General features: G+C 44.6%; 1 protein-coding gene across 1 annotated transcript; it reads left to right on the top strand.

Moving 5' to 3' along the window:
* The first annotated feature begins 7,741 nt into the window (after nt 1-7,741).
* Nucleotides 7,742-25,621, top strand: zgc:175214 (RING finger protein 122). The gene is made up of 7 exons (XM_070552031.1): nt 7,742-7,905; nt 8,533-8,854; nt 15,085-15,238; nt 18,917-18,959; nt 19,219-19,260; nt 20,158-20,240; nt 24,891-25,621. The coding sequence occupies exons 2-7, from the start codon at nt 8,830-8,832 to the stop codon at nt 25,009-25,011; spliced, it is 468 nt and encodes a 155-aa protein (XP_070408132.1). The 5' UTR covers nt 7,742-7,905; nt 8,533-8,829; the 3' UTR covers nt 25,012-25,621.
* The last annotated feature ends 2 nt before the right edge of the window (nt 25,622-25,623 follow it).

Here is a 25,623-nt window from a genome sequence, read left to right as displayed (position 1 = left end):
AAACATCCAGAGCCACCGTGTACAGGCGTGTGCAGGAAATGGGCTACAGGTGCCGCATTCCCCAGGTCAAGCCACTTTTGAACCAGAAACAGTGGCAGATATGAAAGTCTAATGTTTATCAGTACATTACAGAAAATAATGAACTTTATCACAATATGCTAATTTTTTGAGAAGGACCTGTATAAACACTCCAAAAAAACTTTTCCATCCGATGTCTGCCAGTGTTCGATTTCAAACACTAAAACAAGCCGTTTCAAAAAGTCCTCATTTGTGATGTCACAAACAGGCATAGTAGAATAAAACCACCTCTTAAGCCTAGTTTATGCTTCTCTCTTCCGTCGCTCTGGCAGACGGTCGAGCCAACTTTTCTAAAATGACCATAGAACAAGACGGAGAACGCAAGCTTGTGATTGGTCAGGGTGCCGCTTTCGTCTACAGCACTGCTATTGCCCCCTCAAAAACACAGCGAGAGCCGAGGATATCTAGCGGCAGACACGGAGCAGCTTGAAGAGTACCTCACGGAAAAACTCTAAAGAATATGAACGTTTTATTCACCAGTGACTGAAAGAGTAAAACGATAACTCATCGAGCGTTGTCTTCGTGGATGAAAATGACGGGAAACGTGGGTTTAGAGGTGGCGAGTGCATGAAGAGGTGGAGGAGAATGAGGGACAAATGTGTCTGTGTTAAAAAATAAATCTTGGACCGGATCCATGACAGGATACCACAGAACAGCGCTGCGCCCTCTGCTGTTCTGGCGGGGAACTGAACAGGAGACGGAGAAGTCTGAAAGTAGGACGTCTCCATCTCAGCGTGTCTCTCCCTCGTGGAGCTGACGGAGACGCATAAACGAAGCTAAAAGAGCAAGAGTGAGCTGCTCCCGGAGTGAGCTCCTTGCCTCATTCGAGCCAATCAGGGGATGGGTGGGTGTGGCTAACTCGGTAAAACATTTTTGGTGATTAAATCCCTTTATCAACCTTTTTGTTGTTTAGGTTTGCTGCTGTATGATGTTTACACTAGACGTACATTTCACCATCTTAAGGATATTTATTTCATTTACTTTGCTGTGATAATAAATCAGAATAAATCTTTTACTTAGATTTCCAGCACAAATCTAATTTATTATGCATGTAATAAAGTGTCTGACACAAATTAAACCTGTGGTGTAGTCTGGCTTTTTTCCACCACAGCAGAAAAAATCAGACTTTTGTTTGGGATGGGTTAGGGTTAGTTTCATCAAGATCCTTTTTTCTGAAGGGACTTTAATAAACAGCCTCAGTTCCAAAGTATACATTTCAAAAGCTGTAATTGTGTTTTATGTGACTGAATAATTATGAGAAGTCAAAACCAACCTGGAAAAACTAAAAGATGGTTTGACGTGTCACACTGGCGACGTTCGTTCTCCGCGTTGATCCTGGGGAGCCGCGCTCGGGAACCGTTGAGTGCAGGGGTGTCCAATCCTGGTCCTGGAGGGCCGGTAACCAGCAGGTTTTGTGGTTTTTCTGCTTCAACACGCTTGATTAGCTGGTTGAATCGCCTGTGCAGCAGCTCATCAGGCTCTGCAGAAGCCTGTTAATCCCCTGATGATTGAAATCAGGTGTGTTGAAGCAGGTTAAAACGAAAACGTGCTGGATACCGTCCCTCGAGGACCAGGATTGGACACCCCTGGTTTAGTGGTTTAAGTTTAGTTCCTGCAGAAATCTGTAGGAATCAATGTTCAAATGATTAACTTTCCAAGTGGACCTAATTCCAATAATCCTCTCAGTTATACGCTGAAAACAGTTACTGACCTAAAACTTCACATCTTTGTAGCTGGAGGTCATCTGCTGGCAGAATGATATCTTTGCAATGCTTCATGAACCTGCATGTAATTTTATCCAGATTAGGCCAAAAACTTAAGATTATTGTTTAAACTCAGAAAGGAAAGGCAGCAGACAAAATATTTTCCATTTTTAGGGATTCTTGGTCTTAAATCCTGTTTTCAAAGATTTATTCTTGGAACATTCTTTCACAAAGCCCTGGGTGAGACTCGTCATGTCCAACATCTCATGATTTCTACCAAAAGCTGCTCATCAGTCAGACGCTGTTAGAAATGTCCCTAAAGTACGGAGAAACCCAGATCTCCTGAATGAAGATGAACAAACACAGCTGGTGTTTGGTTCTCTGCAGAAACCTCTGGAGATGCTTGACTAACTGTAGATGTAGGACCTAGACAAATGTGGTCGTGCCATCCAAAGCTTCTACCAGCCACGATGGAAACAAGGTCAGAATTTGCATCTAATTTGTTGTCTCCAATGGTTTAGGTACCAGCTGGTAAAACACACACACGCACGCACACACACACACACACACACACACACACACATACATACATGGTCAGAACACACACACACGCACCCCCCCCCCCCCCCACACACACACACACACACACACACATGCATGATCAGAAGACACACACACATGGCAGAACACACACACACACACACATGGTCCGAACACACACACACACACACACACACACATGCATGGTCAGCAGATACACACACACACACACACACACATGCATGGTCAGCAGATACACAGACACAGTCAGAAGACACACACACACAGTAAGAACACACACACACACACACACACATATGGTCAGAAAACACACACACACACACATGCATGATCAGGAGACACATACACACACACACGCATGGTCAGAACACATACACACACATACATGGTCAGAACACGAACACACACACACACACAAATACATGGTCAGAACACACACACACACAGTCAGAACACACACACACACACATACATGGTCAGAACACACACACACACACACAGACACACACACACACACACACACACACACACACATGCATGGTCAGAAGACACATACATACACACACACGCGCATACACACACACACACACACACACATGGTCAGAACACACACACACGCATGGTCAGAAGACACACAGACACAGTCAGAACACACACACACACACACACACACACACACACACACACACACACACACATACATGGTCAGAACACACACACACACATACATGGTCAGAACACACACACACACACACACACACACACACACACACACATGCATGGTCAGAAGACACACAGACACAGTCAGAACACACACACACACACACACACATACATGGTCAGAACACACACACACACATGCATGGTCAGAACACACACATGCATGGTCAGAACACACACACACACACAGACACACACACACATGCATGGTCAGAATACACATACATACACACACACGCATACACACACACACACATGGTCATAACACACACACACACACACACACGCACACACGCATGGTCAGAAGACACACACACACACACACACACACACACACACACACACACACACACACACACACACACACACACACACATGCATGGTCAGGACACACACACATGGTCAGAACACGGCTGCATGGTGGCACAGTTATTGGTCTTTGGATGTTTAATCAGAAGATTCTAGGATTATTTGCGTTTTCAGGGATCAGCACACGTTGTCTCAATTCAGACAGAGTCAGGTTTATAGAAGATAAGAAATTTATTTTCTAAACAAATAAAAACGTGACAAGTTAACCAAGACTGCTGTGATGGATGAATCTAAGAGGATGGGATGTGATGTGTGGTGATTTAATGGTGTGTGTTTATCAGAACCTCTGGTATCTAGAAGAACTGGGTTCTGGGTGTGAAAAAGAAGTTGGTTTGTATTAAACTATGTTTCTTATCAAAACGGCATCAGACACAGTCATGTTGGGTTCTGTACCCCTGAGGAGACTCCCTTTTGGATCCGAGATGTCGGGGGGGTCGGAACAGTATCAGCTTTGTTCTGCAGGAACCGTTTGCTGGGTCAGCGTCAGCGTGTAGCAGGGTTGTTGCCAGCTTGTCAAAAATGCTCTGGGTTAAAGAGGGTTCGCTCTGGATGGCCTGTCCATAGCTTCCTGTAGAAGTGACTCACTGTCAAGTGAGCTCTGTTTTAATATTCTCATATTATGATTTCTTGGCCAACCAGGACGTGCCGTGTTACGGGGTGTTAACAAGCAAACCTCAGAACATCACGCCTTCTTTCAGATACAGGATGTTCTGGTTTGTGGCTAAGAAAATATCTATGTGTCATGATGTTTAACTTAACTTTAACTTATCTCTAATGAACCTTGTGTCTGAGTGTAGATAATGATTCACTTGTCATATCAAACATTACTGATCATCATATATGTAAATCCTTCAATGTAATAACAACATTCATTTCAAACTTCAGTAATTCAAGCGCAGATTAATCAACCTTATTAATTTAAGCACAGATTAATCAACCTTATTAATTTAAGCACAGATTAATCAACCTTATTAATTTAAGCACAGATTAATCAAGACATTATTTTTATTCATATAACATTTGTCCATTTCATTTCACGATTGATTAACTCATATGAGCTGAAAATAGTTACTTTATTCAGAGTGAGCAATCATGCGGTGTTATCAAAAGAAGGCTTTGTTTGCGCCACTTTGAGAATGGACCGTGCGCTGGACGCAGCAGCCTGCGATGCGCCACAACGGATCAGTGCTCTGTCGCTGTGCTCTGCTCAAAAGAGTTCCCTGCTCCTGGATGAAAAGCCTGACATTTTCATCAATACAAGAACCCCCAGTCCGGACGCCCCGGACAGAGAGTGAAAAGTGGACATGCCCAGGGGAAACAGGACGGTCACCCTAGTTTAATATAAAGCGGGAGATTACAGATACAGTATTTTGCTCGTGCCCTTGCTGCCCTGGGCCCTTTAGAGTTCGTGGGACCTGCAATTGCCCAGTTGCCCATATGGTTAATCCGGCCTTGCCGATACCGATATAAAACAGCTAACAACGGCCGATACCGACATCGATGCTGATAGATCGTGCATCCCTAGTATTTTTATTTTCAAATGCTCTAGTTTAGAAATGTTCTTTAACGTTTCAAATCCCCCCTCCACATTTACAGGGAAAGCCAAAGAAAGTGGAGCCTTTCCAGCAAGGGCGTCAGTTTGTTTTCAGAATTGCTGGGGACAATAACCATACACTTGAGTGGGGTTTAAAAATTGCTGGGGACAATAAAGTAGGCTAGCACAGGGGTCGGCGGCTCTGGAACCGCATGCGGCTCTTCCATCCTTCTGATGCGGCTCTCTGTGCTTGTGAAATAATGAATGGATATTTAAATAAAAAGCTTTATATTTTACTGCATTAATTTTACATCTGTAAGCTAATTCTAAATGTAAAGATTGTCTGCGTACCCTGAACAGTTCCAACCCGGTCTTACTGTGAGACCGGGTTGATGCGTCACGCTTGTGCGTAATCATATCGGCGCTTCTGAGCTGCTTTCTGACCTTCCCCACCTACAAAGTTTAATTACAACAATCAAACGTGACAGAGCCTGGATTTGTATTCTGAACAGTCTAAACATGTTTTAAAAAGAAACATAGGACAAAAGTGGCACCTGCTCAGTAAAACCATCAACAGGGTGAAAAATACCAAAAATTGAAGGCAGAGACGGGCTACAACTTCTGGATCCATTTTATATAAATCGTTTTATTGATTATCGTCTAATGAAAGATAATTAAGACGTACATGAACGATCAGGCGCGTTGCAAGCTTTTCAAAAGTGTGGGGGATGTTGTCTGTGCCTAAAATAATTTCATGTTATTCATCTTGTTAGTTTAATTTCCGTAATAGCGGAGCAGATGCGAATTTTAGACGCGTCACGCATGTCTCCGTTTCAAACATGTTTAAACTGTTCAGAATACAAATCTAGGCTCTGTCTCGTTAGATTGGTGTAACTAAAGTTTGTACTGAATGAAACTTTACATTAAACCATGTTGAAAAGTAAAGGATCCGATTAAATAGTTTCCCCCTCATTTACAGTCAGTACAGTGCAGTGCGCACGGCTCTGGGGTTAATCAAGTTTAATTGTAACATTAATGTGTTACTGGACACGCTGGTCTGGTTGGTTAGACCAGTGTTTGATGTGGAAAACACACACACACACACACACACACACACACACACACACACACCAATTAAAATAATGCTGATAGCGTGGATAGAAGACAGGTGATGGTTTACGTATTTAAATGATGATCAGGCTGATGTAAAATGTAATCTCCATCCACATCCAGACACAATCATCCTCTATTCTTTCTCTATTTGCTCTGCTTTTGTCTGGGCTGATCAGCTGATGGTGCGCGCGGCACGCCTAGCGGCTGATGCACATTTTACGCATTTGGAGAGGTGGACTGGATGCTTTGCGTTTACTGGAAGTTGGTCCACTTAACGCACGGGTGTAGACTACATATTAATGACAAATGAATGAACATTAAATTGGGAGTTTTACTTCATATTTTAGAAATAAAAATGACGGGGGAAAACATTTATGACGTCTTTTTAAACTAAATTTTCTAGCGCGCCCTGCCTCACTTAAGTCACTGCTTATTAAGGTCCGTCCAAAATTACCGTGGCTCACCCAAAAATGAAAACCTGGCGCCGCGCCAGTTATAAACCTCTGCAAATTGTTGTTCTTCACTTTATCAAACTCAGACTTTGTACAGCTAAATTCAAGATGTAAAATTATGAATTCAGTCGAGCTCTTCCGTCCCTCCCTCTCCTGCTCTCCTGGAAACCCGACATCGGCTGTCAGAAGCGGAGGTGAAGAAGGAGATGAGGCAAACAGAGTGAGTGCGACGTAAAGAAACCAGACTGGTGTGGAGGTGAGCAAAACAGCTGTAAAAGTGTGGGTGTTGAATCCCCCACGGGTGCGATGCCCCCGGCTGCTGTCACCTGTTGTGAGCAGCGCTCTGCTGTCTGAGGGTAGGCCCCGCCCGCAACGCTGCGGCTGCTGCGGTGTTTTCTTTACCGTGGGAAATGGGTAATAATGGCTCTTTGATGGGAACAGGTTACCGACCCCTGGTATAAGATCTGAGCAGGTAAAACAAAAATCCTCATCAGCAGGCTTTTTTGAAAGTGTGGGGGGGGGGGGGGGGACACAGCTGCCGATCACGAATTTTGCCGGGGACATGTCCCCGGCGTCCCCGGTTAAAATGACGCCTATGCTTTCCAGCTACGTGTCCCTCTACTCAGATGGTTTTCTGAACACCTCCGACCAGATCTACGGCAGGTTGTTGCTGACCAGACTGGACAGGTCATTGTTCTGGTCCAAAACACATCAACACGACCCTCCGACGTCCAGAGGAGTCAACAAACGTCTCAGAGTGGAGCTCATGAAAGGATCTTTGTTAGGGGCGTGCACCCCCACAAATGTTGCATCAAAACGACCGGCTCAGCTACTCTATTTAGTGTGTGTGTGTGTGTGTGTGTGTGTGTGTGTGTGTGTGTGTGTGTGTGTGTGTGTGTGTGTGTGTGTGTGTGTGTGTGTGTGTGTGTGTGTGTGTGTGTGTGTGTGTGTGTGTTGGACGAAACACTGCTAACAGGGGGATCAGCCCATCCCCTCCTGACCTCCATTTCACACAAACAGCTTTGTTTTGGTTGTCAGGACGTCAGCCATGCGCGTTTTGACTTTGCTGCAAGAGCCTCGTTTTTCTGGACATGCGCGCGCTGCGTCACGCGCATTGCGCGCACGCCAGCGTGCTTCTGGTCTCACTCCGTCTCCGTCCTGCGCACAGATTGGTGGACGGAGGCGGAGAGGGAGGGCTGAGAGAGAGGAGAGTTGCGAGGCAAAACGGCTGCTGGGTCACATGAGCGGAGATTTGTTTACAAACCCAAGGCAGAGCAGAGAGGAGCGAGGAGGAGGAGCAGCAGGAAGGCTGAGCTCCGTTCTGAAGAGGAGGAAGAAGAAGAGGAGAAGCCTGCCATGACAGAGCCAGCTGAAGGTGTGAGAGCCCCAACACGACACGCTTAATCACACACTCCTCCTTTGTCTCTGATTCCCCTCCCAGGCTAGGCAGCAGATGGTTAGAGGGAGAGTAGGATCCCCCTCCCCACCTACACACACACACACACTCACACACACACACACACACAGCTCCAGCCTGACACCAAAACAGCCAGAGGACTGTTGTTGACTGCATGGAGCTGCTCTCACTTGGTTTGGGCTCTGAGGGAAGAACATCAACACTGAGGAGGAATATCTGCTGCAAGATCAGAGGAGTAGAGGAGGAGGAGGAGACCAGAGGGGGTTGAGACCTGCAGCTTTAGCAGGAAGACAGGAGCACAGATTAATGCTGGATTATTACCTTCATTTGGGGGGAGCACTGTTGTTCTAAAGGCTGGGTGTCACTGGAGGACACTACAAAGTGAAGGAGGATTTTTCCTTTTCTGGTGGAAATGTGAGTATTTCCTGTGATCAATAAGCTGTCTGTGTTGTTTGTGACCGAGCGAGGATCGGATTTTCACAATAACAAGTCCTCGCTCGTACGTGAGGCCTCGGGAAAACAAGCAGCTGCGTTTAACAACATGTCTTTGTTTTCCTTGTCTTTCCTCTCTGGTGACCTCACCAGAAGCACAGAAGACCTCCAAGTTCCGAACCCAGTCCCAAAAAGCTCCCATCTGAGCTGGCTAATCCAGATTTAGGGAATGCTGGGCAGCATAGACTGCTGATCCAACTGGAAAACCAACAAAATCCCCAAACACCTCCTGAGGATTTCTGGAATCTGAACATCTCGATGAGTGTTTGTGGAGGAGTGAACACAACCCGACAAAGGAGGAATCCAGCCCAGGACCGCTGAGTCCAGGCTCCAGACCCAGCTTCCTGACAGGGCCCGGATTCCCTGCTGCCGCCTTGGGAGTCAAATTTCATGCAACCATTCCAATGGTGTGACGGTAAGTGAGTGGATTTTACGGCCGTCTCTAAATGCGAGAGGTGGAGAACCTAACCCCAACCCATGAACTCAGCTGATGAGATTCACAAGCGACTGCCTCACAGGTTTTAAGCCTAAATGACTTTAATGTCTGCTGTCAGATTTCTAGGTTCTGTTGTGCTTTCTGTCAGAAAAAGTTATTTCTGACCTCGTTTTCTTACGCTGGAAATCCCGTCACTACTCCGTAAATTCCCCAACCCCCAACAAACGATCCGGACCTAACCCCCCACAGCCTGCACGCTGCACCCACTCACCGACTACCAGCAGAGACACGTGGCCCGTGAAAGTGGGGCTTCCTCCCCCCAGAGTCCAGTCACACACACACACACACACACACACACACACACACACACACACACACACACACACACACACACACACACACACCTCTGCAGAGTCCGTAGAACAGATGGTGATGTGACAGAAGTGCTGTCCGTCCTTTATGTTTGTCTTGTTCTCGGGTAATTAACGCCCAGACCAGGTGAGTCCTGGGAGCATCACCTGGCACTGCGGTGGTAACCAAGGCGATGCTCCCAGGACTCGCCTGCAGTTCCTACGTTTAAATCTGCACAGAACACACAAAGCTGCCCGTAAAACGATGCTTGGCTCGTCGCCACTTTGTTGACCAGCTGGTGAAAAAAGACGTGCCAGTTTTGTAGACCTCCCAGCTTGGCATTTAGACTAGACCATGATTTTATTTTGAAGGGAGAGATGCAGTTCAGCATCGTTCCAATGCACAGACTTCTCCTGACCACTGCTGACCGCCTGTCCAGTTTTACAACGGCAGCATAACCAGTACTGTAAGATTTTTATCTCCAACGGTGTTCTACAAAAGAAACTCTTCTTTTAAATAACCAACAAGCTAAAAATACATCATTAAATACACATATTTATAGTTGGTATTAAAGCAAAAAGACAAAACACTAAAGACAACTCCCAACCTGCATCAGGACATCACGAGTTAACAGGTGCAGCTTTGTTGTTTCTTCTCTTTGCCAACAATAAACCCGCAGTTGGAAACGGTCTAATTTCTGGGATTCATTAGGTTTCGGTTGTTTTCTGGGGTCGAACGTTTCCATGCCGTGTGTTTAGATGGGTTTAGAGAGCGGTGCAGAAGCAGGACTATGGGAAATGGATTGGTTGATTTCCAGGGCATGATGAGATATGTCTGGTTTACTATAAAAGTTTCAGCTCTGAGCTTAGATATTAGTCTTTTTTAACCTTTCTTCATATGTTTATGAAATGCTGGTTTTTGCAGGCCGCTTATTTATTTGAAGCAGAAAAAAAGTCTATGGGCCAAGGGTTGAGCCTTGTGGTATGCCCATTTTTAGTTTTTACAGAATGTATTTTCTTCATTAGCCACCACCAACTGCCTGATGTGGTGGCGATAAATGCCCTTCCACACATCCCCCTCATCCTGTAATCATCTCATGTTTTCATTGGTTAAAGCCACGTAGTTCTGGATGAAGGAGCTGATGGTTTCATCAAACTGCTCTTAAGATTTATTTCTGCTAGATTAGGAAACAACCGCCTTTCCAACAGAAAGACAGAACGGTAAATGTTACTGTTTCTGCCCGGACCCTTTTAGATGTAACACATGAATCCAGTCTTTTACTAAATTAAACCCTAACCCTGGTAGAAACCAAGTCCTACGATGAGTTTGATGACCTAAACATACAGATATGTAGTGATTTATTGTGCAGATCTACATCACACTGTCACTTAGCATTCACGGACATGGCAGAACTCCTCCAGGATTGTGTTATTTGTGGGAATAAAACATCAACATTGCTGTCAGTGGTAGAGTCATGTTGCTGTTAGCCAATCAGAGGAGAGATGTCCACATTAGAGCCCTGCACGGGCCTAAAATCTGAGCCCGTGTCCGGCCCGGCCCGAGGGGGTGGAGCCCCAGCCCGACCCGGTCCGAAAAGGTTTTCAGGATTATCTGGCCCGACCCGAGCCCGACTTTTTTTTTAACCTTTCATAATGTTTTAGCGTGATGGAATGCTCCGCATTCTAATTATCTGCGAGAAGTGTTCTGCAGTAAAAAAAATAAAAAAATAAAAAAAAAGAAAAGAAAAGAAAAGAAAGAAAAACAGCATCAATGCAGCTTTTTTTAACAGAGCGTATTTTTCGAGCGGCAGATGAAATTTATGAACACTATATTAATTGGATGCGTTTGTAAATGTAATCTGCTCTGAAAATGCACTCTTGTGCAATTAGAAAAAAAAGCAGCATTCTAATTTTCTAACTGCAGAGTAGGGTTGTCACGGTATGAAAATTTAACCTCACGGTTATTGTGACCAAAATTATCACGGTTTTCGGTATTATCGCGGTATTTTTTAAACGGTGTTGCATATGTTCAGAAAGCATTGATAGTCCTCTTCTACACAAACTGAAATAGTTCTGAAAAGGTTTAACAGTGTTTATTAAACCTAAAATAACACAAAGCCTTAGCAAAAGTGCAACTTTTCACAAGTAAAGGAACAAATAGCTTATTTTTCTGGAACATGTTACAGTAGTCAGTGCAGGTTTAAATTATACAAATCCAAACATTCAAAACATAAACAATATGTAAACAAATCAAAGAAACACCACTTGTTTTCTTCATTATCAAAATGAAAATCTAAAACTCCAGTCCACACTTGACTTGAGCGCTGTACAAGTCAACCTTAAAAAATATGTATTTAAAATAAATAGCCACTTTAAACAAATTACTAAAATAACTACTACACTGTGTAATCAAATCCAAATGTTCAAGTATAAATGGCATTGAATAAGTAAACAAATCAATGACAAGGAACTAATTGTATATTCCTCTTCATCATCAACAAATAAGATGCTTCATCCAGCAACAGGGTGTCCGTGACACGGTTTAAATGCTGGCAGAGGACGCTGCGGCTGCAGTATACAGGTGCTGGCCAGTAAATTAGAATATCATCAAAAGGTTGAAAATATTTCAGTAATTCCATTCAAAACGTGAAACTTGTACATTATATTCATGCAATGCACACAGACCAATGTATTTCCGATGTTTATTACATTTAAATTTGATATTCATAAGTGACAACTAATGAAAACTCCAAATTTGGTATCTCAAAAAATTAGAATATTCTGAAAAGGCTGAATATAGAAGACACCTGCTGCCACTCTAATCAGCTGATTTACTCAAAACACCTGCAAAGGCCTTTAAAAGGTCCCTCAGTCTTGTTTTGAAGGCACCACAATCATGGGGAAGACTTCTGACTTAACAGCTGTCCAAAAGACAATCATTGACACCTTGCACAAGGAGGGCAAGACACAAAAGGTGATTGCTAAAGAAGCTGGCTGTTCGCAGAGCTCTGTGTCCAAGCACATTAACAGACAGGCGAAGGGACGGAAAAAATGTGGTAGAAAAAAGTGTACAAGCTCTAGGGATAACCGCACCCTGCAGAGAATTGTGACGACAAACCCATTCAAAAATGTGGGGGAGATCCACAAAGAGTGGACTGCAGCTGGAGTCAGCGCTTCAAGAACCACCACGAGGAGACTCATGAAAGACATGGGATTCAGGTGTCGCATTCCGTGTGTCAAGCCACTCTTGAACAAGAAACAGCGCAAGAAGCGTCTCGCCTGGGCCAAGGACAAAAAGGACTGGACTGATGCTGAGTGGTCCAAAGTTATGTTTTCTGATGAAAGCAAGTTCTGCATTTCCTTTGGAAATCAAGGACCCAGAGTCTGGAGGAAGAGCGGAGAAGCACAGAATCCACGTTGCATGAGGTCCAGTGTAAAGTTTCCACCGTCAGTGATGGTGTGGGGTGCCATGTCATCTGCCGGTGTTGGCCCACTCTGTTTCCTGAGGTCCAGGGTCAATGCAGCCGTCTACCAGGAAGTTTTAGAGCACTTCATGCTTCCTGCTGCTGACCAACTTTATGGGGATGCAGACTTCACCTTTCAACAGGACTTGGCACCTGCACACAGTGCCAAAACCACCAGCACCTGGTTCAAGGACCATGGTATCCCTGTCCTTGATTGGCCAGCAAACTCGCCTGACCTTAACCCCATAGAAAATCTATGGGGTATTGTGAAGCGGAGGATGCAATACGCTAGACCCAACAATGCAGAGGAGCTGAAGACGACTATCAGAGCAACCTGGGCTCTCATAACACCTGAGCAGTGCCACAGACTGATCGAGTCCATGCCACGCCGCATTACTGCAGTTATTGAGGCAAAAGGAGCCCCGACTAAGTATTGAGTGCTATACATGCACATTCTTTTCATGTTCATTCTTTTCAGTTGGCCAACATTAGAGAAACAAAAATTTTTTCATTGGCCTTTAGAATATTCTAATTTTCTGAGATACCAGATTTGATGTTTTCATTGGTTGTCACCTATAAATATCAAAATTAAACGTAATAAACATCGGAAATACATTGGTCTGTGTGCATTGCATGAATATAATGTACAAGTTTCACGTTTTGAATGGAATTACTGAAATATTTTCAACCTTTTGATGATATTCTAATTTACTGGCCAGCACCTGTATAGTGACTCGTTGCATTCTCCCTCAACCAAAAGTCCTCACGTCATGCATTTCAGCTAAAATGCTAATGCTAACTTACCTTGCACTGGCTGTAGAGACGTGGGTGATGGTCACGCAGATGTGCCATTAGATTCGAAGTGTTGCTGCCTTTTGCAGACACTTGTTTCCTGCACGTTCTGCAAACGGGATAGCCGTCTTCTATTAACTGTCCCTCAGCGTTTTTCAGAAATCCAAAATATGCCCATACTTCTGATTTAGTCTTCTTTGAGGGCTGATGGATGTCCTGGACGCTGCCGTCTCCTCCTTCGGCCATTATTTCAGCTTCAAAGTTTTGGTGCCGTTGCAAACTAAAAAGTGCGTGTGCGCGCGCCGCGGGAACTTCAGCTGAAGCGACGGTGGCTGGTAAGGGTCACCGCGCTGAAACCGCGGCCACGGTAAACCCACCGAGATAATATAGTTTTTTAAAAACTGGACGGTTATTTTTATTGTCAACTTTTTTACCGGGGTTTACCGCTATACCGGTTACCGTGACAACCCTACTGCAGAGCGCATTTTCAGAGCGGCAAATTAAATAAACGCCCCCAACTAATACAGCGTTTGTAAATTTAATCTGCCGCTCTGAAAATGCGCTCTCTGGTTAGAAAAAAACAGCAATGAATGCTGTATTTTTTTTAACTGCAGAGCGAATTTATTCACATAAAAATAGAATGCTGCCGTTTTCATGAGAATTAACGAATGGTTTCTGATATATCAAAGTGGACATAAAATGGCTTATTAGAATAGGGGCACATGTTTCATTCAGCAGTTTGAGAATTCGTTTATATAGGCGCATTTATAAACCACACACCTTAACTGAGCTAACGGTGCTGGTGCGTGAGAAGCAGGCAGGTGCTGCTGCGTTCAAGTGTTTCAGTTTTATTTTTATTTTTTTATGAATTCAATTAAAAATAAAAGCGCCCGGCCCGTGTCCGAGGTAATTACACAGTCGTTGGCCCGAAGCCCGGCCCTCGGACCATCGGGCCGGGCCGGGCCGACCCGAGGGCCTAGGGCTTCAATGCAGGGCCCTAGTCCACATGTCAGGTCTGAAGCTCAACTAGTTCCTGAAAATGGTGCACCAGAGCTTTGTTTCCCCAGCGTAAGACTCAGAAGGTAAACGTTCCTACTGGAGACCACTGCAAAAGTATTGATTGTACGAGGGAACCACACCTTAAAGTGCCCACTCCGTAACGGAGGGTTGCTGGTTTGTGTCCCATCTGTCTCAGTTGTGTCCTTGGGCAAGACACTTGGCCCATCTTGCCAGCTGGTTGTGACCACCGGGCACCAGGGCAGGTGTGGCTACAATGTAGCTCATCACCACCAACGTGTGTGTGAGTGGGTGAATGACTGGTTAGTTGTAAAGCACCTTGGGGGGTTGTAGAACCCTAGAAAGCACTACAGAAACACGAGCCGGTTGTCATTTCTTTAGCTGTAAATTTCCAACTTTTTTTATTTGGTCGGCAATTCAGAATGCTCAAACCCACAAATCAGTTTTGCCTTTTAAATCCAGGAACGTTTCCCCAGAGCTCGATTACCTCACACTAGCGCCGGCTTCCTGACCTCGTAAACTCTCACGTGGTGAATCTGATCCCATGAGCTGACAAATGCTTGTGTTTGCTTGCACTTCCTGGCAGGATGTCATTGTGGTTTGGGTCTTCAGCGCTCTGAACACTACTGCAGCATGACGTCTGACATCTATCACCTCCCACTCAATGTCTATGTCATTGTGCTGGGCATCGGCCTCTTCGTCTTCATGCTCAGCCTCATCTTCTGCTGCTACCTCTTCAGGTAGGTGGAGCTGCAAACTGATATTAGTGCCACTGCCGTGTTCAAAGCTTGTGATGATGAGAGCCCCACTCCAGCTGTTACCCAGGTACCCGCTTCTCTCCAGCTGAGCAGCTGGTTTTAACACCTTTCACCTCTTTGTTTTGACTTGCCGCCTTTTTAAAGTCACCTTCAGTCGCGGCAGGTGGCCGTCGTCTCTGAAACCCACAAAACCATCTGTGTGGCACCAAAGTGCACAAAATCAGAATTAGACAAAAAAAGGAGCTGAATCGTTTAATTATTCAGTCAAACTCTTTGTAAACGCTGCAAAAGGTTTAAAATCTGAAAATCTCTGGTGTTTTGACGGTAAGGATTTGCGTTTTGAACACAGTGGCTGCTCAGACGGTCTTTTTAGCTGTATTTGGGGGGTTGAGCATGTGGTGCTCATTATCTTGGCCTCTCTGAAGCCAAAAGTCATCATCTTTGGACATGACGGTTCAGCTGGAGACGTAAGATTTATTTATTCACTGCTGGAATCACTTTAGGAAAGACAAAAACAGCAACGAGGCAGAGCGGCTGTTAGATCACCACGTGGGAAAAAGAAACGTCCTAATTTCTGGTTCTGGCTCGTTAGTAACGATTGTCTTTCGGTTTGTGAGAGAGGAGATCTAAAGTCTCTGCTGATGGTTTTAATGGGAGCTGAAAGGTCGGAGCAACTTTAAGCTGATTGGCTGCTCGTCCTCTGGGGGACCTCGTGTTTTACACTAGAGATGATCATCAGATCAAATATTAATGATTTGGTTCTGACTCTGCCTCCTTCTAACCTTCTGATTTCACTCCAGGAAGCCCTCTAACTCCCTCTGTGATGCGTTCTCGTTAAAGACGTGAGATGCTGATTATTACCTCGTTAATCCTTATGCTACTTATTTAGATAAATGTGGAGAAGATCAAGGGTATCGAGGCCATTTCAGGCTATCATAACTCTGAAATATAAAGTGTTTCAGTGTAAAAGGTTAGATTTTCACCCTCTGTTAAAAATGGCTCAGTGAACAGCCTCAGTTTGGAAAAGAAAAGTTTGCAGCCAACAGGACTGATGAGCTAACGGTTAGTTTGCTGTATTGGTGTCCTGTTCATCAGCTTTCCATGACTTGGATCTTCTGGCAGAGATCTTAGGAAACCTCTGCCGGGCTTGGCCCTCTGGATGCAGTTACGTTTGTCTTTAGCGGTGATCTTTGCACATGCAGATAAAATGAGTAAGGGTGTAGTATATGCATTTGTGTTTTACAGTAAAGCTTGGTTTATGCTTGACGCATTCACTTTCCGCGCGGTGATGCGGCTCGCGGATGGAACGCGCTTCACAACTTGCAGCGTTTATGTTTCGTGCGGCTTGTCTCTGCGGTGAGCCAATATTCTCCCAAACTGTAGGGGGCAGCATGGAGCTCTACGGCATGCATCCAACACTACACCATAGTAGAAGTAAAAACTGTTGTTTACAACATGGCATTCCAGCATTTTTAACAGCGTCCTTGTCTTTTCCGACAGTGCGAGCTATTTCTCTCCAAGAAATATTAACAACATGTTGATCACGGTGATCTCTGAGAGCTGAATCATACAAATGTCTGTATTTACGAACCTCTGCCATACTAGTTCTTGCCGGTCCGCCATGTTTTTCCGCGTCCGACCGTCCGCGTTGTTAGAAATTTTCCTAGGTGCGCGTTGCGGAAATTTTGGGCTGTGCAGAGACGCGGTGGAGGGGCGTGGTTGTTAAAATGACGCAATTTCGCCACGCGGAGCCGTGCGAACCTCGCGGACGCGTCAAGCATAAACCAAGCTTTAGGCTTGTTTGGTACGACACAGGCATGAGCCGAGTCTGACACAGACGAGTGACTGTGTTGTAGACATTAGCCATTAGCTAGCAACACAAGCAGCTGCATCTTTAAAAGGCCCGATGTTGACCGGTGTCGATACCAGACACCTGGTCCTTTGTTTAGCGAGAAGACCGGAAGTGAACTGCATTTAAATTGGACGGTATTACCAGCTGCAGCCTATGTACTGTTGCCTAGCAACCACTGCAATGCTAAACCTGCTGACCTTCTACCGCTCATCCATCGAGAGCCTGTTGACGTACTGCATCACAGTCTGGTGCGGCAACTGCACCATGGCAGACCGGGAGAGGCTTCAGAGAGAAGTAACATCAGCTCAGAAGATCGTCGGCCGCCCTCTCCTACCCCCTGGCAGACATCTGCTCCTCCCGTTGTCTCAACAGAGCAAAACACATCATCAAGGACAGTTCCCGCCCTGGTCACGACCTGTTCAAGATGCTGCCCTCAGGGAGGCGCCACAGATGCATCAGCACCAAAACAACTAGATTCAAGAACAGTTTCTTTCCCACAGCCATCAGCGCTCTGAACTCTCACGCACTGACTCAGAAGGGACTACCAGCCCTCCTCCGTACATTCACTGTGACGTTTACTGTGTGTCAGCATTGCAAAACAACTACTCTGTGATGTATAACTAGCCCTAATAGCACCTAACATACCAAATATATTCATCACCACTGTGCAATATTGATCATGTGCAATAACCCGCACTGGCTATCAGATTTTTGTAAATAACGTTTGAAATTATTCTCTCCTTCCATCATTTTTGCATTCAGAGCCGAGAACCGTGCAACCCCTTTTTTCTCTGTTCTTTCTGCATTTTTATTTTTAAATTGATGATGTTTCTCTTTTTAACATATTTGATCTCTCCTGCTTGTTTTTGCACTGCAGAAGGTGTCGCTCTCAATCTCATTGTACATGTGTGTAATGACAGTAAAGGCATCTCATTTCATTTCGACAGAAGTTAACAGCACCTGTCTGTAGTGAGAGGGTAGTTCTACATTATGACGACAGATGTGTCCTCACGGTGTGGACAAATTCATGTTTCTGTTAAAAACATGAATTTTTTGTCTTATTCGTTCAGTTTAAAATGTAAAAATGTGTTAAAAACCATGAAGGTTGAATGAGCCTGAAGTTATTTAGCTAAAAATAGAAAAAATTTCTATTTTCAATGGTTCAGTCTGTTGTTTCTGTGATTATGCTGCCTTGTCCTAAACAGAAAATACTCAGTCGGTTAGATTTATAGATTATTTTATACATTTTTTTGTCATCTGAGAATATTTTTTGGGAGAATTTAATTTTAAATGTTATTAAAAATGTGCCTCTTTACGCAAAAAAACCCTTTTTAAAATTTGTTCCCTCAAAGTAATGAAACCGAACCAAACCGAGGTGCTAAACCAGCGGTGCACCAAACCGTTACACCCCTAATGACGTCTAAAGATGGCAGCTATGCGCTTGGGATGTGCTCCAGTTATCCGTTAGCTCATCAGGCTATCATCAGCATCAGAGCGATTCCTTCAAACAGCGTTCTAGAAGCTTTGAACAACCGCTACAACGTGATTATTTCTAACTTTTTACTAAAACAGCTCAGATGATGTGTGCCACTTTTAACATGGCACAAAGAGAAGGAGGTGGGGTTTACAGGAGGAGAACGTGGGTCTGAATCTCTTCGAAGCCCAGAGACAGGGAGAGGTGATGTTCTGTCAGCTGTGTCTACAAGTGGAGGAACACCCACTCGTGTTCTGCAGCGACCTGCAGAATCGCTGACCTGTTACTTCTGATCCAGCTGTGTATCTACCGTTGTTCTCTCTGCCCTCCTCAGGTTGAAACAACAAGGAACCAGGGAGCAGTTCAGCTACAACGAGGTAAGCCACTGCAGCGTGTCACTGGGGGTGAATGTGTAAGACGGACCTCCGAGGGGGGACATAAATACCGATGGGCCTTCAGCATCACGCGCTCTAACTATCAGAGCGGGAACTTGGCAATACTCCATAGACGACCTTGACTCCATCCCTGCATCATTGTCTGGATGCATCTTCATACCAAACTCAGCTGAAAGGAAGTCTTTTCTGCAGTAATGTCGGACAGGAATGATGATTTTGTTGTTGCTTTTTTCTACTCTAGGTGGTGCTGAAAGGAGCAAGCAAGAAACTGAGCCTCCTTGGAGTGAGTCATGTGTTGTTTTTCCTGCACAATCTTTCATTTCATGTTAACCGCAATGTTTCCACACGAGCTCAGATGATCCACAACGAGACAGGAGAGTTAGTTCACCCAGATAACTCGATCAGGATGCGATCAGTAGGCTACGATGCAAAACAAGGGTGGAGATTTCTCACAAATTCAAGCAAAGAGAAAGAAATCTCAGTCTGACTTCAGCAGTAACTGCTGTCATTCTAAAGGAATTACCCCTAAAGTCCTTTAATGCTCATGACGAGACTGTTTCTGTATTTGCTTATTTTTTTATTTATCAGACTTGCAGGAAATTAGGTTTTAAATTCAGTGTCATGCCTGCCTTGTTGCTTGGAAACAGCTCGAGCGTTATTCCAAACACCGGCTGATGTGTTCATTAGAGCGGATTTAAACGACTGAATAAAGGCAACAACAGTCAGCTGTTTAGATAAACCAGGCTTTGCTACAAAACTAATGCAAACAAGGACCAGTTCGTTTAAAAGTACTTGTATTTTCGTGTAAGTAAATTTGTTTGGGAACGCATCATTAAAGCTGTGGTCCGTTGTGTGATGTCATCAGTTAGCTCCATCCCCTGCCAAAAACAAACCTGGAAGTTCCCACCTCGTCCACTAGGGGCAGGCCCCAGAAAGGAGCACGTTCATAATGCACTTCTGACAGTTGGATCTAGGAATTATTCTGTTTCCCACTTAAATCATAAATTCGGTTTTTACATTGCATTACATTCTCCCATCTGTTTAAATATTTTATCATATTTTTATTCATTTAAATGTTGTAAGAATTAAATTAATAATTTTTCTATGACCACAAAAAATGATGTAAATGATGCTGCTTGAGTAAATGGTTAACCTAATGTTCCTGTGTGTGTTCCTGCAGCAAACCTGCGCGGTGTGCCTGGAGGAGTTCAGGACCCGAGATGAACTGGGAGTGTGTCCGTGTTCACACGCATTTCACAAGAAGTGAGTTTCAAAAGAACAGTTTTCAAATTGTTCAAATGTCACAGTTCATTTACCCGTCAGGCTGCTACAGCGAACCTCCGGAACAAGCCAAGTTTGAATGCAAGCGCCGTCGTGGAGCACTCACCCGTCCCGTCGGCTATCGTAGGCCACGCCTGCCGGAAGCGAAAGCCCGCGTTGCCAGAGGAAACGAGATGGCGTTAAACACCAGTTTTCTAGGTCCAGATGTCGTTGGTTGTCCGTGACTTTAAATGATGTTTGTCTCTTTTGGGACTCGGTGGCTCTGCTCTGGTAGAACGTTGTTAAAGAGGTTTCAGGCCCATTTGTTTTCCAAATTAGCTTTAATAATAATGATAATTAACTTCTTTTAAAATATGCTGTGGGAATTGTTGCAAACAGTGTTAGTTTGGGACCTTTTAGATGGGAATTTTAAATCAGATTTGAACAGCCTCAGTTTGTAGAAACTGAGATCTTTTTCAGAGATCTTAGTCAGAGAGAGGCCTGGGCCAAAGTGGATCTTAAAGCAGCTTTCATCCCAGAAGTGTCACGAGGTTGATAATTATTTTACACTTTCATACTCCTGTTGATTCTGTATTAAAGGTTTTTTAATATTATTACATTATATTTAATTTTCCTGTTAGAAGTGTCCCAGGTTGCACCGAGGGTCTCAGAGCTGCTGCTAACTTCTGATGCAGCGCTACATGACCCTACATGACCCTAACCCAGGGGTCGGCAACCTGTTCCCATCAAAGAGCCATTATTACCCGTTTCCCACAGTAAAGAAAACACTGGGAGCCACAGCAGCCGCGGCGTTGTGGGCGGGGCCTACCCTCAAGACAGCACACTGCTGCTCACAACAGGTGACAGCAGCCAGTAACGGTCGCTCGTGTACATCAAAGTTATCTTTCATAAGATGATAATCAATAAAACGATTTATATAAAGTGGATCCAGAAGTTGTAGCCCGTCTCTGCCTACAATATTTTGATATTTTTCACCCTGTTGGTGGTTTTACTGAGCAGGTGCCAATTTTGTCGTACGTTTCTTTTTAAAACATGTTTAGACTGATCAGAATACAAATCCAGGCTCTGTCACGTTTGATTGTTGTAAATAAACTTTGTAGGTGGGGAAGGTCAGAAAAGGATCCGATCATTTTGTTTTTCCCTCAATTACAGCGACGGAGACAACGGCGCCGTGCGCCTGGCTCTGGTGTTAATCAAGTTAAATTATATCTATTTGCAACAATTTTCACAAGAAAACAGAACAGTTAAAAGCAGGGCTTGTTTTGACCGGATAATTCCCGTATTTGACCATTTATTTTGATGGAGAAAGAATAGAAAGAATTACCCCGACGCATGCAGATGAACTGACGTTTTATTCGTTACACACATCGCAGATGTAGCTAAATCACTCAAGAAAAGATTCCCATCTGAACATCTGAGCTGGACACCGCTCAGCGCAGCTCGCTGTCAGCGCGTACATAAGGTACACAGCGAGCTGAAGATGTGGAGAGGGGCTTGGAGCACGTCGCAGAACCAGGGCGCATGCAGGAAGATTCCTCCGACTGAAGCGAGACTTGTCACTTAGAAAATGTTCCCTGATTATGAAAGTTTGGCTGAATAGCACTTGTTCCTGTCTCCAATGTGGCGACACATCCAGGAGCTGAGGAGAATCCCAGAATCTCACATCCTCTTCAGCTCAGGAAGCGCCTATGATTACGCACAAGCGTGACGCGTCAACCCGATCTCACAGTAAGACCGGGTTGGGCCTGTTCAGGTTTACGCAGACAATCTTTACATAGAATTGGCATACAATTAATGCAGTAAAATATAAAGCATTTTATTTAAATACCCATTCATTATTTTACAAGCACTGAGAGCCGCATCAGGTGGATGGAAGAGCCGCATGCGGCTCCAGAGCCGCGGATTGCTGACCCCCGCCCTAACCCTACATGATGACAGTAGTGTTAGTGGCAGAAGAAGTTGCTTTCAAATAGTCCAAGTTTAAATTAATCATAACCTCTAAACCGATTTGAACACAAATAACTAGTTTTTTCCATCTGCCATTAATACCAGAATATTTCTAACAAATGTTTTATGTTCAGGTTTCATTTAAAAGTGTTACTTGTTTCAACAACTGAAATGTTCTCGTCTTTTGTTTTAGCTCTAGATCAGTGTTTTATCATCTGTATCAAACATCACGACTCAGAGGTGCAGACCAGACCTAGAGAAACTCATTCATGTGTTCATCTCCAGCAGGCTGGACTATTGCAATGGTCTCCTGATTGGTTTTCCCAAAAAGCTGTGAAGCAGCTGCAGCTTGTTCAGAACGCTGCTGCTAGAGTCTTAACAAGAACCAAGAGAACCGAACACATCACTCCTGTTCTTAGGTCTCTACACTGGTTACCAGTAAACTACAGAATCTGTTTCAAAGTGCTACTACTAGTTTATGAATCACATGGGACCAGAGTACATGTCAGATCTCCTTCCTGTAGCCCAGCAGGGCTCTGAGATCCTTAGCAACCTCGGGTCAGAACCTTCAGGGTGGAGATGCTTTTAGCTACTATGCTGCTCACCAAGGGCTTAGGTTTGGCATGGACACAGAGGTGACGTGCCCCGCCGATATCCAGCAATGACCGCCATTCAAGGTCTCGTTAGAGGTGCAGAAAGGGCTAAACGACGTTCTCTCCTCAAGTCCTACCTCCATAACGCATAGGGCCAGTGTGATTGGCTGCACATGCCATCTTGGGAGACTCGCGTGAGACAAACTACGCCAGTGGTTAGCAACGTTCCAGTGCAAGACTCGTGTTTGCAACGCGACATGTGAGGCCAAAGCAGTGAGTGTATAAAAGCAGCACACATGCACTGGCACTGCTCACCCTTTAACTTCTCCATTCATCTGATTCCTACTTTTGAAATTAGATTATAGAATCTGCTGTTTTGTGTTCTTGCTCCTAGAACGCACATTTAATTGTTTGTGTGTGAAATCTGCCCAACAGATAAAGCTGCCTTGCCTTGATAGGGTCAGGCCTGCTGTGATTGGTTAAACGGTTGCCTGCTTATCTCTTATTGTCTTTGAATAGTCAAATAATTAGGCTGCCTTCTAGATCGTCTCCGAAACACGATTAAAAACGCGGCGCTTAAGAGATGTGACCGAATAATAGGACATGAGAACATGTGTAGTCTGTTTCATCGTAACACATTTTGTTTGTAACGGACTACATAATTCTGGCATCTCAAACAGCAAAGTTCTTAAGAAGCTGAAATAAATGGGTCTATAAAGGTTTTCCTGATAAATTCTTCTTAAGGACGTCTACGCTGCAGACCCGGAGACCACAGATTCAGGCTTGTACTGTTTTTTTTAAGACAGCGACCTCTAAAGGACCAAAGTGTAACTGCAACTGCAGATTCAAGACTTACTGCAGATTCAAGGCTGCAGACTTGGACACCGCAGATTCACGCCTGCTGCAGATTCAAGCTTCTACTGTAACAGTTACGTATAAAAATATGTAATTGTCGGTGAAGCTTTGTTCGTTGGTAACGCTTCAGTGAAGTAGTTCTCAGAATACAAATTTGACAACTCACGTGTAACTTTTAATAATAAAAGTTTTTATATTTATTTAACTGAAGTTGTTTGTAGACTTTTTTTTTTTTTCAATTTTCCTGGTTCTGGACATCCTTAGATGCTTGGTGTGTGTGTCTGCTCAGTCTTCTCGATCCCCAGTGAGTCGTGGAGGATGGCTGCTTGTACTGAGCCAGGATCCTCTGGAGGTTTCTTCCTGTTAAAAGGGAGTTTTCCTCTCCTCTGTCGCTGCATGCTTGCTTAGTATGAGGATTGCTGTAAAGTCACTGACACTAGTCAGTGACTCGATGCAATTTGCTGGGTTCCTTATAAAGGAAACATTTTTTCTGATTGGCTTAATGAACTGACCTGAATTGGAGTGTTTATCATGCGAAGTGCCTTGAGACGACTCTTGTCATGATTTGGCGCTATGTAATAAAATTGAATTAGATCAACCACCCCATAACACCTTTGATGGACCAAAACACACGTGGCTCATTAATTCAATGCAGAAGGCTGTGGATCTTTGCGATTAACTGAACACATTTTATTAAAGTAAAACTTTATTTAAAACCCAGCTGCATTATTATTGGTCCTTTGGATGGTCCATTGTGTTTTTGGTTTTCTTCCTTCTTTCTTACTCTCTGATCGTACTCCATCTTGGAATGCTTGCGGTCAGTGGGCGGCGCCGTCTCAAAAACAGTACAAGCCTGAATCTGCGGTCTCCGGGTCTGCAGCGATACCCTCCTCGTTTGTGGAGCCCTCGGGTGAGCGGGCAGGGTGACCACAGCGGTTGTGGGAGGAGCTATTATCTGTTTTTTGTTTTTAAGTGCCTGAATTTAAATGTATCTCTAAATTGGCCTGTTGCCACCACATGTATGGTAGTCCGAACCGGTTTAAAGGTTCTTGTCCCTTATATTTATGTATACTTCATGTTCACCTGCTGAAAGTACATTTCTAGAATCTGGAGCAAAAGTCCATCTATGTCAGTAATCCAGCTCAGACTGAGAGACTACCTAAAGGCTCAGAAACCCTCTGTAGGTGTCCTACGACCGAACAGATGCTAAACGGGTTTTTCTGTCTGCTCCCATCAGGTGCCTCCTTAAGTGGCTGGAGATCCGGAGCGTGTGCCCTATGTGTAACAAACCCATCCTGCGGCTCCACTCCGACGCTCCCCAGGGCGCCGAGGGTCCCATGGATCCAGAAGAAGTGTGAGACAGCTGGGGAAGTACGAAACTAGACTCCCCTTTCCAGAAAAACACACATTAAACACACCGAAGATGATCGGTCATCTCAAAAAGGTAATCGACAACGATCCCAAGTGGAAGCGCTGACCTTCGAGCAATACGCCTCAACGGGAATTGGATTATTGATAGTGCCAATGTGTTTGATCAGATGGGTCTGAGCGGTTCTGGGTGGTGATCGTCATAAATGATGTTAGTTCTGCTTCCATGTTGCACTGTTCACCTGAAACCGCCAGGAGGAGCCACATTAGAGCCGGATGTCACGCCGGACGAGCAGAGCAGGACCTTACGGATACCTCTACGACCTCAGGGGTGATGCCAACGCAGCCGGCACAAACCACGTCCATATCCTAGAACCCAGTGCCACACGCATCCTCAGATACTGCCAACGTAGACGATGCCCCTCCCACCACTCCTGGCCGGAGCGACCACCGCTTACGTAGAAAATGTTACCGATTGTGTCCCGAGACCCCCTCCCCGAAAAACAAAAAGACTGCTAGAAACTAGTCTTGCTTGTCTGTGTGTAGGTCTCCCTGTATGATGTTATTTTGTATTCCAAATAAAGTGTCGTGTAACGTCTGCA

The sequence above is a fragment of the Nothobranchius furzeri genome, chromosome 6 (assembly GCF_043380555.1).
Source record: "Nothobranchius furzeri strain GRZ-AD chromosome 6, NfurGRZ-RIMD1, whole genome shotgun sequence".
Classification (NCBI taxonomy): domain Eukaryota; kingdom Metazoa; phylum Chordata; class Actinopteri; order Cyprinodontiformes; family Nothobranchiidae; genus Nothobranchius; species Nothobranchius furzeri.
Note: the sequence above shows the minus strand (reverse complement) of the source record. Positions and strands in the feature narration are given on the sequence as shown.